The sequence below is a fragment of the Crassostrea angulata genome, chromosome 5 (assembly GCF_025612915.1).
Source record: "Crassostrea angulata isolate pt1a10 chromosome 5, ASM2561291v2, whole genome shotgun sequence".
NCBI classification, from domain to species: domain Eukaryota; kingdom Metazoa; phylum Mollusca; class Bivalvia; order Ostreida; family Ostreidae; genus Magallana; species Magallana angulata.
The window spans coordinates 25779408-25794659 of record NC_069115.1 but is presented as its reverse complement, the minus strand read 5'-3'; the positions used below and the strand labels follow the sequence as shown (position 1 = coordinate 25794659).

Here is a 15252-nt window from a genome sequence, read left to right as displayed (position 1 = left end):
ATTGCTTTCAATTAAGTTTCAGCTTTCTTAGGAAAATATTTTTTTTAGAAAAAAGATTTTTAAGGATTTTCCCCATATATTCCTAAATAAATTTTTGCGTCTCCCCCTGGATCTTGTGACCCCACCCTACCCCCAGGGTCATTATTTGAACGAACTTGCAGCTACCCTACCTGAGAATGCTTCCACACAAGCAGGGATGAGGTCAATTACAATGGAAAGTAATTAATTAAATTACAATTACTTGCTTAAATTCTTCAATTAAATTACCATTACCAATTCAATTTATTTATTCTCTCAAACCATTATCATACAATGGTACATGAGGTACAATAACATATTTACATTAAATTGTGATGTCAAGGGTCTAATAAATTATATATAAATTATAATACAACATAGTATTACATGTGTTAGTAAGCATAAGTAAGTAAGAGAAAAAAAAATAGTAATAATACAAAAAGTGGTAGAAAAAAAAAAAAAAAAAAAATAGATCATCATATAAAAATTTAATACAATGTTTCATTGGTGTTCAATACGCGGAGAGTAATAATAATAATAAATGCTAATATAGTTTAGGCTGGACAGCAGAATTGCTCTTGGATATTCAATATAAAAGAGCTTAATTTTTTCAATGTTTTGATGTTCGTTGTCATCAGCAGTTCCCTAAATTTTAATGTACTTGGCTTTTGAAAATACTTGGTACATAGAAATTGCTTACGTAAAGTTAAAAAAAATTTACATTCAAGAATAAAATGGTATTCGTCCGCTAATTTACCACTATTACAGAGTGTGCAGCTTCTGTCATTTACAGGAATTCCATACCATCTACCGGTTTCAATCGGTAAACGGTGATTTGCTGTTCTGAATTTAATAAGTGGTTTCCAAAATTTTTTAGTAAGAATGCCTAAGTATTTTTCAAAACCAAACTTTTGTTTATAAATTTTATATATTTGACCTTTAGATGAATTATCTATATCTTTTGCCCATTTCTGAATGAACTGGTCCTGCAATCTTTGTTTGATGGCGGCAGAAATCCACTTATCATTAACTATTGCAGTACATTGTTCTGTCCAGATATTAGAGGACCCACATGAGTCTAAAATATGTCGTATAAAATCAGTCCATGGATTTACACAGTCATTATTATACATATATTGGTTTGCTAAATATTTGTAAACAGTAAACACAATCTTATTGTCTTGACCTTGGATCATTTTTGTCCAATAAGAAATCATTCGAGAATATACAGTTACGTATAAAGGATAACGACCTGATTCACCATAGACCATATACGACGGAGTACTACTTTTCATACATAGAACATATTTTAAAAATTTCAAATGGATTTTTTCAATAATATCTATATTCTCGTAACCCCAGATTTCACAAGCATAGAGCAAAACCGGCACTACTACTTTATCAAACAAATCAAACTGTTGCTCCATGGGTAGATTAAAAAGTCTTATTTTTCTTATAATACTATACATAGCTTTCTGTGCTTGCTCAACTAAGTGTTTTTTTGCTTTACAAAAAGATCCACTTCTGGAAAATACAGTACCCAAATATTTGAATTCACTCACAATTTCAACAACGTTATTATTATAATAAAAAATGTTTTTTGGCTTAGGGCCTTTTGAAAAAACTAATATCTTTGTTTTTTCTACATTGACATTTAGTTTCCATTGGGAACAGTACACATGGAATTCATCTAGTGCTTTCTGGAGATCATCAGCGGTCTCAGACATAATAACCGTATCGTCTGCATAAAATAATAGGCACAGTTTCAAGTATAACATCAACTCATCTTCAATGGAAGAACTAATACTTTGTAACCCAACAATATTTTTATCTAATAAAAAATCTTCGAAGTCATTAATATACAATGAAAATAAAAAAGGAGATAAATTTTCTCCTTGACGCACACCTATATTACAACAGAAAAAATCAGATGACATACCGTTCATACATATCTTAGATTTTATTCCTTTGTACATATTTCGTATAAAAGCATAACATTACCATTACAAAAGTTTTCAAATGTAATTAATTAAATTACAATTACTCTGCAGATGTAATTAATTAAATTAGCAATTACATTTTGAAATTCATAAAAATTTAATAAAACTATGATTTATCTACAACACATAAACATTTAAGGAGGTATGTCTATAATGTTAATAAAATTTCGTCATAATCACAATACTTTCACTGTTTGATAATTTGCTAACTACTCTGATAATTAACAATTTTTGGAAAGAAATATAGTGTTGGTTTTACTGTTTATTTCAAAAGGCAGGTACCGGTAGTCACAATATGAAGGTGTCCCATATCACCTTGATATTCAATAAACATTTGAAAGTCATATCCCCTAACCTACACCTATCATGTCAATAGAGAATAATACATACCCTTTTCCATATCACAGCCAGTATCAGCCTGAAACTCCAATATCAGCCCGAGGGATGATATTGGTCGATGGCTGATACAGGCTTTAATATGGAAAAGGGTATTTTATTTTATATTTATTACATACTTAGTAATAAAATTTTTAAACAGCATCAACTTGAACAAATTGATATCAAATATTATTTGAAAATAGTCTGTACATGTCTTAAATGAAAATATGAGATCTTACTGTTTTATCAAACATGCAGCTACAGAACCAGAATTTCCTCGTGTTTTGAAATCAACTGCTCTAAAACAAGTTTTCAACTGCATTTAAAAATGTCCACTGTAAGAAATGTTAAATTTTTTTGTCTGTTAACATGCAGAAACGGAAAAAGGCAGAGGAGTTCGACATTGAGTGTGACACAAGTTTCAGTCTTCAAGTCAATTGGTTTCTGAGAAGAAGATTTTTAAAGATTTATTCTATATATTTCTATGTAAAACTTCAACCTCCCATTTCGGCCCCATCCTACCCCTGGGGGTCATGATTTTCAAAACTTTAACTCTACACTATCTGAGGATGCTACAAATTAGGTTCAAAAACAGTCAAGGATCACATGTACAGTAGGAGTAATAATGACGAAAAAATGTTAAGTTTACAATACAATAAGTTGTTAAAGTTGGTTTCTGAACGAACAGACTTTGAAAATTTTCTTAATAAATATTGACAAATTTTTTACTTTTTTAATCTTTAGTTTTAAAGATCTGTGTACAAACATAGAATCGTGAGCAAACCTCTGTATCTTGCTTATAATTCAAAGCTTAACACTCAAATATGGTTAGTAAATAGAAATTGTAAACAATTAAACACAAGAAACATGCACTATAACAAATAAAGAACACAATTTATTTTTTCGAAATGAATCATATATATCTATGTATATACCTACATATTTCCGTCAGCAATATCAAACTCTATTTAAACTGAATAAACTCGAGAAAATACCGAGCATCTCAACAAAACCTATTGCATTAATCTACCATTACGCAAAAGATAATGCCGAATTACCGATAGAATGAATTGTATTTCAGTACTTTTTTGATACATCAGATTTTGCTTAATTTATGCAGGTAAACAGTTAACTGTTTGATTTACCGAAGTCTCTGTTTGATTTGATATGTAAAAATCACGAAATACAAACGATAGTTCCCAGGTTACAAAGCATAAATAATGAAAATGAAATGAAAATCAGAACAAGCTAACACCAATGTCATGTGTGAAAACTGTCAACGCATTGAAATATTTAGCTTCAATTTACTTCACAAAATCGGCACCAATATATTTTGCATGTTTCAAAAATTTCCCTTCATACGCGAATTGTTGCACAACAAGCAAATTCATCATAGTCAGATCGACCCTTTTTCATATAATGTCATGGCTGCTTTAAACAAAGAACCTCGTTTTAGAAGTATGGAATACCGAGTCTTGGTAAAATGGGTATGCAAACCCGAGCCGTGGCAAAATAAAAGCCGGGGCAGATCGACAATCGTCAATTCCAAATACGCATTATTTTGTAGCAATATTTACAGCAAATACAAATATACTGGTCCATCAAATATTCTAAAATTTAATGAGATTGGCAGATTAATAACTGCCAATCTTTTGTTTTGCCCAGGCCAAGTCTTGCCTATCCATTTTACCGGATGCCACACCCAAAGCTATTAAACTGATTGAAATACGCCTTTCCTTTATTATTATTTTCGTAATAACTCAGATTTGAAACAGAATTAGCTCTTAATTTTTGCAATTTATATTTTCCTTCCCATAAGGATAATTTATGCTAAACTACTTTGAATTGGACTCTGTGAGTAGTTCTTGAGAAGAAGATTTTTAAAAATGCACCCCCCTTTTTCTACAGTTTATAGGTTTTCTCCGCTTTGAATGCAGAACGGACTTTTATTTCTGCAATTTATATTTGCCCTCCCATAAGGATGCTTTGTGCCAAATTTGGTTGAAATTGGATAAGCGGTTTTAGAGAAGAAGTTCAAAATGTAAAAAGTTTACAGACGGACAGATGGACAGACAGACGACGGACAAAAGGTGATCAGAAAAGCTCACTTGAGCTTTCAGCTCAGGTGAGCTAAAAAGGGTTTAGCTCTTTATTTTAAACAATTTAAAATTCCTAATCCATAAGGCTGCTTTGTAATAAGTTTGGTTAAATTTGGCCCAGTGGTTATAGAGCAGAAGTCAAAAGTTTGAAAAGTTTACAGACAGAGGGACAGACAGATGGACGACACACAACAGGTGATCAGAAACGCTCACTTGAACTTTGAGCCAAAAAATATAATTAATAGGTGAGAGCAAATATCAATCTCTTCTTTATAAAATTATATTTTAAAAAATATTACTGTACAGATCCAAAATAAGAATTAGACATATATATAAATATGTGTCTAGCCATCTTGAAAGGGCACAAACATTTTCATTTTTCAGATTTTATTTTTTCTCGATTAATGTTTACTCTGATATGTGGTAAACTATGGTACAGTATTTTTAATGTTTAAACAAATTTTGAGTAACAAGTAAGATTCAGTGAGAGTTCAGATTTCTTATATATAACAAGTCCGCAAAATGTTCTTGTTATTTTTCCATATAGAGATATTTCAAATATAATAACTAGTTACAAAGTTAACATTTTTGTTTGATAAATATGTTTCATGTTCAGAAATGACTTTGAAAGTAGAAAAAATATAATTTTAAATGAAAATTTTACTTCTTAAATTTAAATTTTTAAAGTGAATTCACTGGTTTTCTCTATTATTTTCAACAATCATTCATTCTGAACATATAATATAATACTGCATCCATGTATATAGAAAATCTTTTAAAATTACTTAAGCAGCTCTTCAGTGATATCTGGCAGACTTTTTTCCCACAATTCTTCAACTTCCGACAGCATGTAAGACTGTGGTCCCATTTCTGCTCTTACCTGCAAAAAAAATATACATTTTTTTCTTCATCCTTAAACTTCTAAAATTATGAAAGTTTAATTTTCATCAAATAAAGAAAATCCAAGGAGAAATAATTAGGAATGAAAATTCAATCTGAAAGGAAACTTCACTTGACATGGGTCTGATTTGTTTATTCTCCACCTCTCTTTATAGAATCTGATGTTATCAACATTTGTAAATCTTTCAATATAAGGTGCATTGATTATTAACGGCATTCAAATTCCACCCTATATTTTAGCTTGTTAATAGAAATGGTAGTGCCCAGTGATATTGTGTGTGTGTGTGTCTGTGTGTGTATATATGTATGTATGTATGTATGTATGTATGTATGTGTGTGTGTGTATATATATATATATATATATATATATATATATATATATATATATATATATATATATATATATAACACATGTTTATCTCAATATACGGTGGATTTAACTCATAGGATAAAGGACTATGTGCGGTGTGGTCAAATATGAGGGCTGTCCCAAAATAATGTAGACAGGACACATAATTTATAATCTGTTCACTGGAATTTCATTAGACTTCTATGTTTTCTTCAATGACCCTTTGGCAAACAATGCTGAAAAGTTCAAATCTGTACTTTATTTATTTCTCGAGAAAATGAATAATTAGTAACAACAAGTTTTGTCAGGCGGCGCAATGTACGACGTCAAAAATTTCCAGTTTTGCGTTGTTGCTAAACCCTCCACATCGTTCACGATAACATTTACGTTTTATTTCCGAAAATGTCTTAGAAAAATATTATCTTTGAACATGTACTCTGCATGCACATTCAATATATATTTCTAGTTTTTTGTTTTTAAATATTTTCTAAGTACAAACGATCTGTCGGCTCCAAACTTGCCCTGTATTACTTGTTGTCTAACGTCCGTCCTACCGAAATGTGTCGTTCAACATTTTGACGTCCATTGATATCGTTCGGGGTTTCTTTTTTCCACTTATTGTCTTCATACTTGTTCAAATATTTTCAATGTTGTTTAACTACTTATTCACAAAACGCATTTCTCATCGATTTTGTTAATTTCGTTTACTTCCAAAGCCGCTTAGGATTTATTTCATGGTCTTTACAAAATTGTATCAGTTACTGCTGCGCCGCCTTAAACGCTGAAAACGTCATTTTATTACCACTTAACTTTTCAACTTGTCACAAAACGCGCTATAAAATATTTAAAAGTTTTGTTATAGCCAAAACATTTTCCGAGTAAATAATAGAATTATTATCAAATATCGGTGTATGTTTTATTTGAATTTTTTCATTCGAAAAGTACTTTTCCGCCCAATTTTCAATTCATTATGTTGATTTTAACTTTTTGTTTTTGACATTGCGCCGCATGTAGAATTTCTGATCTAACATGCTTTCATTTCACTAATTTAATCTCAAACAATATTCGATTTTAAAACATTATTTGAATGCAAATTTCTTGAACCCTTTGTGGCACAAATTTCATCTTCTTTTGTCTTCGATTAACTGAATAACACCACTTGTCTACACTATTTTGGGACAACCCTCGTATCTGCCCCCGATTTCAACCAATTTTTAAATAGTATTGCATAACAATCAAATCTTCATAAATCATTGTACAGAGGATGCCTATCACTTGAATCTTGATTTAAGTCATCATTGCTCATTTGCTGTTTATCTATGACGTCATCCAAATAACCCAATTCCCCAAAGCAAACAAATGAAATTATTCTCATATTTGCTCTATATTTTGCATTCAGAAGTATGAATAGTCTTCCTGTAGTATTTCTCGAAGAACATGACTTACTCTTCTCGGGACTTCAAGCCAGATCACGACCTGATATTATACTTAATATCCTGATTAATATTTCATTGATGTAAACATATCTTAACAATAAAATGATTTCAATAAATTAATTTCTTAGGATTCCAAAAGTAAATTCATCATTTATGTGAACTGTATCCATAATCCATGTCAACTCGTATCCAGTGAAATGGAGTACCCTATATGCAATATTTTGCCAAACAATGACAAAGTTCAAAAGCTGGTATTTTTTTCATTAATTATTAGAAATCTAAATCCTAGCAATATGCACACCTCTGATATATGTGCAATTGATCTGCAAAAGAACAACTTCTTATCTTGAAAACTGTAGGAGGAGTTATCCGTACCATGAGGGTACTCTTTTGGCAGCCGCCCACCCACCCGCCCGCCCGCCATTTTAATAACCGGATTTGTTGGAATGCCCGGTTAAAAAAATAAAATTCTCTTATAAGCTATCAAATCTCTGTGCACATTTTTTGTCAGCATGATTCGGCTGTTCCAATGGCTCCTCCATTTGCACATTACTTGTTGAATCAAGCAGAGATTTTAAAAAATAAATCATATTTTCGGAAAGAGAATAAATGTTAAAAAACGTAAAAGCATTGAATTATGATTTTTTCAAAGATGTGGTCTCATAACTGCAACGGTGTGTGCAAACAAATTTTCATAACGCGCTAGATTGCATTATTCAATTTGTATGCACACACCATTACAGTTATAAGACCACATCTTTCAAAAAACTAGTGAAAAGCTGTCAATGTGACAGCAAACCAGGTTTTCTTTTATGTGAACTGTATCCATAATCCATGTCAACCCTGAATTGATAAAAAATACCTACCGTTTCCAGTGAAATGGAGAAATGGAGTACCCTATATGCAATATTTTGCCAAAAAATGAGCTTGTAGCTTTTTCATAAATTATCAGAAATCTAAATCCTAGCAATATGCACACCTCTGATATATGTGCAATTGATCTGCAAAAGAACAACTTCCTATCTCGAAAACTGTAGGAGGAGTTATCCGTACCATGAGGGTACTCTATATGCAATATTTTGCCCAAAATGACTATGTTCAAAAGGAGGCATTTTTTTCATAAATTATCAGAAATCAATATCCTAGCAATATGCACACCTCTGATATATGCTCAATTGATCTGCAGAAGAAGAACTTCCTATCTCAAAAACTGTAGGAGGAGTTATCTGTACACTGAGGGTACCCTTTTGGCAGCCGCCCGCCCACTTGCCATTTTTACGTCAGAAAACCCGGTTAATAATGATTCAACGCTTAAATATCAAGATTGCATAGTCTCTCTAAAAACAGCTTTTATAATTTTATTTATATATCCTTAATCAAAGTACTCAAAGTATTGATATCCCGACTCATTTGATGTTTATTGAAAATGTTTTTATGACATGGCATTATTACAGATTAATAAACACACTGAGTCATTATTAATGAATTAAATGAGTTTATAACCATTTTAATACATATTTATATTGATATCATAATCATATTTTTCATATTCAATATGCATTTCAAAGCAATACCTTTCCAGTCTGAAAATCTTGGATGTAAATACCCTCATTCTTGCTCAAAGGAATCTTACTTCTACAAAAACAAAAGTTAAGTATTATCGTTCATTAAGAGTATAATACACAAAGAAAATCACATTTTAAATTTGTTCTTGGACCTGGGATAGCCCTGAAAGGCTGCAGGTCCACTAGATGGGCCTAGAAGAAGTCAAAAGTCAAGTGTTTTGTTGAAGTCATCCACCTAAAACAATATTCATATTCATGCCAACTCTATTCTTGGTTTTTTTTCTGGATATACCCACTTATTCGTCTCCTTTCCTTCTTATTCCAGTATACTAATATGTTTGACACTGTAAGAAGTGTAGGACTTTGTTCATATTTGTCATGAAGTGGGTTTGTAGATGATCCTTATATATTCCAAAATTTAAAACTATCAAGAGAAAACTTCGGACTGTGTCACGTTACTTCACAGAAACATTTCTTGTATGCTTTGCATTAAATTCAAAACTGTCAGGCCAATTGTAGAAAACCATGAATATGTACATCCTGTGATGTTGACTAATTATTGCCTATTAAATTCTTTAAGCAGCATATATTACTGATCAACCCCTTTCTTACTGCTATGCTAGACCAATTTTTAAGTTTCAGGAAACATGCAATTCACTTTTAATCAAATTTGAAAAAAGCAACCTTTTAAATTTGATAAGTATTTTGTGCCAATTTGTCCAGCAGCTGTTGTAAAAAAGTAACCTTTGTATGATAAATCCTCTCACTTGATTAAACTGTGATTCAGAAGTTTAACACAAGTGCATGTGTCACCTTAAATTGTTAAACAAACATTAACCATGCAATGAGTCAGCAGGTTGCTGATTACGTAACGGCGAATACACTGGCAATAAGAACAATTTAATGCAAGTAATAATTGGCCAAAGATGCAAAAACAGTAAGAATCAAATATTCATAATTGAATTAGCTACATGTTAAAGTGTATCTCCATACAACCTGCATTTCACTCAAAATCATATTGCTATCTCACTCTATAGAGACTGCTATCTCACTCTATAGCAGTCTCTAGAGACACGCTATCTTTCTTTCATTTATGGGGCAAAATTTTGCTCCTATGTATGATACCTCAACCCACCCAACTCTTGATCTTATTTTGGATGAAAGATTGTGTGTTATTACAATACAAAAACCAACCTCATACTTTACCTTCACTATAATCTGGTCAAAACAAGACTTTAATATTTAACTAAAAACCCAACAAACTATATTATATCAATACTAGTAATTTAATTGGCATAAAAATGTCTTATTGTTGAATGGTGGACATGTACAGGTTTATTGATTTATTATTTTAGTGTCAACAAGGGCACCGCAAAGCTAATTAGCATTCCCTCGCAAAATGAAAATATTGTGCAGGGAAATGTATTATTTTGGAATAAACATGTAATTAAAGAGACTAAATATTTAGCTTGTTAAAAACCACTTTGAATTAAAATATTTTGTTTATTCCTATCCCCTTGCATGCTTTGGGGTGTATCCTAGGGGATGGGTGTATTCACTTGGTTGTACAATTCCTCCCATTACTAGCGAAAACACATCCAAAACGTGTTAAACTTTAGTTTTATAGTTTTATAGATTTTCTATATATAGTGACATACATTACGCATTTAGACAATTAGTGTTGGCAAATGTAAGTTTCATCTTGAAAATAGAACGTAACTAAGATCTGGTGATTTATTGTCTGCTTTATGGGAAAATTCGAGTTAATGTCATAATTTTAACCCCAATATTTTAAAAAGAATAATGTATCTACAGCAGTATACATGAAATGATTTTCCGGTTAATCCTGTTAATGGTATTCTTCAAAGTCTCTTCTGACTTATGAATCTGTTCTTCTCTAAGTAATTTGTTAAATATAGCTGGAAATTCACTTTGGACATCCTTCCAACTCCCCATTTCTTAAAAATGTTTGTTTCTTACCTTTACAGGACCTACATCCAACAAAATATTAAAGGACAGGTGACACAAAATCATTTTCTTCTAAAAACATTTTCTTTGATAAATATAAATCAGTTTATAACAATTTTTCCATTTGACTAGCATCAGATAAGAACACACAGCTTAATTAAGTGTGCTAAAATCCCAGCTGCAGCAGATCTCCAAGTTTTGCCGATCTTTAATGAGATAAGAAACCCGTGTGCGTTATTCGTCAAAGATGACATAGTCAGCTATCGGCTACATAGTAAACAGAGCAATGGACGATGATTTTTTTACACGTACAGGATAGTGTATTTGTGTTGCAAATGATGATTTTGAAATAAAGCACTATCAGATTAAAGTGAATTTATTAAAAGCATATTTTGTTGAAAAGTTTAGTGTATGAACCCTCTCCTGAAAACAAAGTAGTAAGATTATAGAATGTACAAGATTACATGTTGTATTATTGGTTAATGGAGTTTTTGAGAAATGTTGTGTACATAAATGGTGGTGATAGGAATTGAAAAAAAGTAATTAAATGAGAATGAATCTGAAGATTCTGTGATATTGCAGATTATCATCCTGTCAGCCAGACAGGCCACCACTTGTTCAGATTGTCAGTATTCAGTAAAGTTTGAAATATATTGTTTGAATATGCATATTAATCCAATCTTGCAGATCCAAAACATTTATTTGAATAGGTTGATATTAATCTAAATATTTTTTTCTTTAAAAAAACTGAACTCCTGGGAGCACGATGAGTTAGATTTTTATTATATCACATATAAATCCTTTTTGTGTACTATTTGTAACAATTGGTGTTGCTGTAAAAATAATAATTCATTGTCCATCTGAATCTAATGTCAGTATATAAGAAGTAATCAGTGTGCATAACAGCTCGTTTTTGGGCATTTTTTTTTAGGTTTGATCAATAGAGAATAAATTATACACAACTCAGAAGTACTACCAAAAAATGATCTTCATAATCTATTAAAAGAAAAATCAAATTACATTTGGATAAAATTCAAGGAGTCTGAGATTAATACGTTTTTAAAACCTGAATACTATGTTAAAAAACTACTGTTTCAGTCTTTACTGATTATGAAAATTGGTATAAATATAGTTCTTTTAATTAAATTTCAATAAACAAACATGATCAAATACCATACTAAAAAATGAAATTAAAAGATGTTTCGGTTATTAGTATTGAGATTAAGGTAGACCCCTGATTTTGTGGAACTAAAGAAATTTACAAACATATTTGCTTACAGGCACCAGGATTTCTGGTAATACTTCTTAAATAAAAAAAATCCTTTATTAAGTCCAATTAACTTAATTAGGGTTTATTTAGGGTTTAAGATCCAGTGAAATTCCTGGTAACGAAAAGTCTCTATACATCATCACTTACTATGTGTTGACTAAACAAAATCGTTTCTTGGTTTTGATGATTTTAATCTTTTACAAATCCAACATCTGACATATTTTTTCCAGCATGAAGTATATAGATCAATGAAAAGTTAACAGTACAGGTCATAATTTTTACTCCTATTCATAATTGCTGAGGAAACAGAAACGGGTTTCTAAGCTTAGAATAACTCTGTTTATGTACTGGGTTCTCAAACTTTTAATAGCAATGAGCAAAAGTTAATGACTTCAGATTTTAGATAAGAGCAATTCAGAAATCCCTATGGTTGAAAGATACAGCGAATGGGCAGTGTGTCGGCTATTACGTCGCACCGAAGGTTTCCGATCTCAGAGGCTTCAGATATGCATATTGAGGTCACGCGTCTTATCAGCTCAGTAATTCAGCAATAGCTGTGAACCAGAGGGGAGTAGTAAGGAAAATTTTGCAGAAATTGTATCCCACTCACAATTCAACTTGTTGGTCAATGTTTTTGTGATTGTGTCACCTGTCCTTTAAGTTGCTAAATTGAAATGTTTACTTACACAAACTGGAAGTCGTACATAAAATTTCTAAGTGTTGTAATTTTAACGATATTTAAAAAAATATATTACAAAATTCCTTGTAAATGAATATGGTTTGTCATTAACCATGCTTATGAAGTGTACGAAGTTTGATAAACATGCATTTGAGGGTTTTCTTTGAATCTTGCTAAAAAGGCTGAAATAGACATACATACACACACGCATAGCAGCGATGCTATCTCCCCTTCGCAACAAGTTGCGCAAGGGGATCATAAAAATATAAATTGCTTATGCATTGTTACCTTGTTTTGATGACGTTGACCTCAATGGGAGGTACATACTCCTGAGGGCCCCTCAACATCCACACATCACCAGGTCGTCTTCTTTTACCTAGCGAAATAAAATAACAATACGCCAAAGGTCAGATTACTCAACTGATTTCCACAGCTCTAAAGTAAATATTTGTATCACCTTATTAAATTTACTCAAAGAAAACTTTGGAATGGAAAGGGGGATTACAAAATTTGAAACAAGAGGCCGGCTGGCCTAAATTTGGTCGCATGCGACAGTTTTTGGGAGTTGATTTTAATCAACTCTCCTATGCAGCCACTCGGACAAACCGAAAGTGAAACAGTGTTTGGACCTCAGCACAAATCATTGCTCCTGACAAGACTTAGTTCTTGAAAATGATTGATGAATTCGATGTAATGTATGCTAAAGCATTGTTTTTTAAGGAAACTTATTTATAGATACCTTGAAAATAGTCAGATTTTAAATGGTACGAACAATTTAGATATTTCTTGTAGTCGTATGTATTCCTACGCCAGAGTTCAATATAGTCTTGTTCAACTCGACACTCGGCTGTCTCCGTAAATCTCCGACAAGCAGAGAGTCTCTCTTGCTTGTCGGAGATTTACGGTGTCAGCCGAGCGTTTGGTTGAACGAGACTTGAGTTCAAGATTGCTTGGATCCATACAATTTTCGAGAAATATTTTTTTTTACTGATACATAGTTTGATTGAATTAATTTTTATCTTTAAATTTTATTTAACATGTTTCATATGGGGGTTTCTCGACATTGTTGTCGAAAATATTATAATTCGAAAATTCATATTATAGAAATGTGCGTAATTCAAATACAAATTAGAAACTACATGTTCTTGTCATGCAAAATAACATATCATTGATTTTAAGATAAATAAACATCGACAAAATCAAGTCCCGTCAGTTCTTCAGTACTTTGATTTTTTAATACAACTCACTGTAGCTAGGAATTAATGTCTTTGAAACTCTGTAACTAGAACTTCCTCAGTTCACATTCAGCTCAGCACTAAGTCTTATACCTTTAATTCTCTCCTCATTAGGCCAGTCACCAATTTCTGTGGAAAATTTCTAGTCTGGATGTGTTAAATTTTCTACGCAGTGGTTTTTCTGAGATTTTGACAATTTCATTTCACCCTTTTTTCATTACATTTCAGCTTTTTAGACCTCCACAAGCTAATATTTCCTGCAAAGGGTTGACCTTCTGTACCATGTGCATGTTGTACCATCACATGTCAGAAACTTACCGATGTATAGTTTACAATGTCCCACCCACCTCCTTTTGTGTTATTTTACCTCCCATCTGTAACTTCCAATTTCACAGTGTGAAGTCAAAACAACAGTCATAGCAGCAAGTTTCGCATTTTACTTAATTCCCCTGATTCTCATGTATACTCTAATCATAAGGGGCCTACATACTGCATATCAATTTCAACAAAAGACATCCCTCCAGCTAGTGATAATCATTAAAAGGCATTTCATGAATTTTAGCAACACTGCGTATTAACCCTTAAAGTACAGCAACTCTAAATTTAACAAAACAAGATATCTGAGAGCCAATGCTCACTAGTGATACCCCCGCTCTGATGTGAATATGCAAAATCAGCAAAGTCGACATTTAACAGATAGTTGGCATCCAATTGGTACAGAAATATATTCCAAAATATGGCATGCCTAAACAAATAGTGTGTTAAAATTTCAAGCATCTGCAATCAATAGCTGCTGAGAAATCTTTGAGGAAAATTTGTTTCAAAATTTTGGCTAAAATAAAAAAAGGACTCATTTAACAGGAAGCTGACGTCCGATTGGTACAAAAATATATCCCACGATATGGCATGCCTTAACAAACACTGTGTTAAAATTTACAGCATCTGCGAGAAATAGCTGCTGAGAAATCTTTGACGAAAATTTGTTTGAAAATTTTGGCTAAAAATAAACAAAGTCATTATTTAACAGGAAGTTGAGGTCCGATTGATACAAAAATGTATCCCACAATATGGCATGCCAAAACAAAGTGTTTAAATTTCAAGCAACTGTAATAAATAGTTGCTGAAAAATCTTTGATGGAAATTTGTTTGAAAATTTTGGCTTAAAATAAACAAAGTACTCATTAAACAGGAATTTGATGTCCGATTGGTACAAAAATACATCCCACGATATGGCATGCCTTAACAAACACTGTGTTAAAATTTACAGCATCTGCGAGAAATAGCTGCTGAGAAATCTTTGACGAAAATTTGTTTGAAAATTTTGGCTAAAAATAAACAAAGTCATTATTTAACAG

General features: G+C 31.8%; 1 protein-coding gene across 1 annotated transcript in view; it reads right to left on the bottom strand.

The window, feature by feature from the left end:
* Positions 1-15252, bottom strand: part of LOC128183550 (major vault protein-like) — a 182739-nt gene that overhangs the window by 56467 nt on the left and 111020 nt on the right. Inside the window, exons 11-13 of the mRNA XM_052852605.1 lie at positions 12951-13038; positions 8755-8815; positions 5281-5375 (exon numbers count right to left, since the gene is read on the bottom strand). Of these exons, the coding sequence (XP_052708565.1) occupies positions 5281-5375; positions 8755-8815; positions 12951-13038 (244 nt within the window). The remainder of the gene's footprint in view (positions 1-5280; positions 5376-8754; positions 8816-12950; positions 13039-15252) is intronic.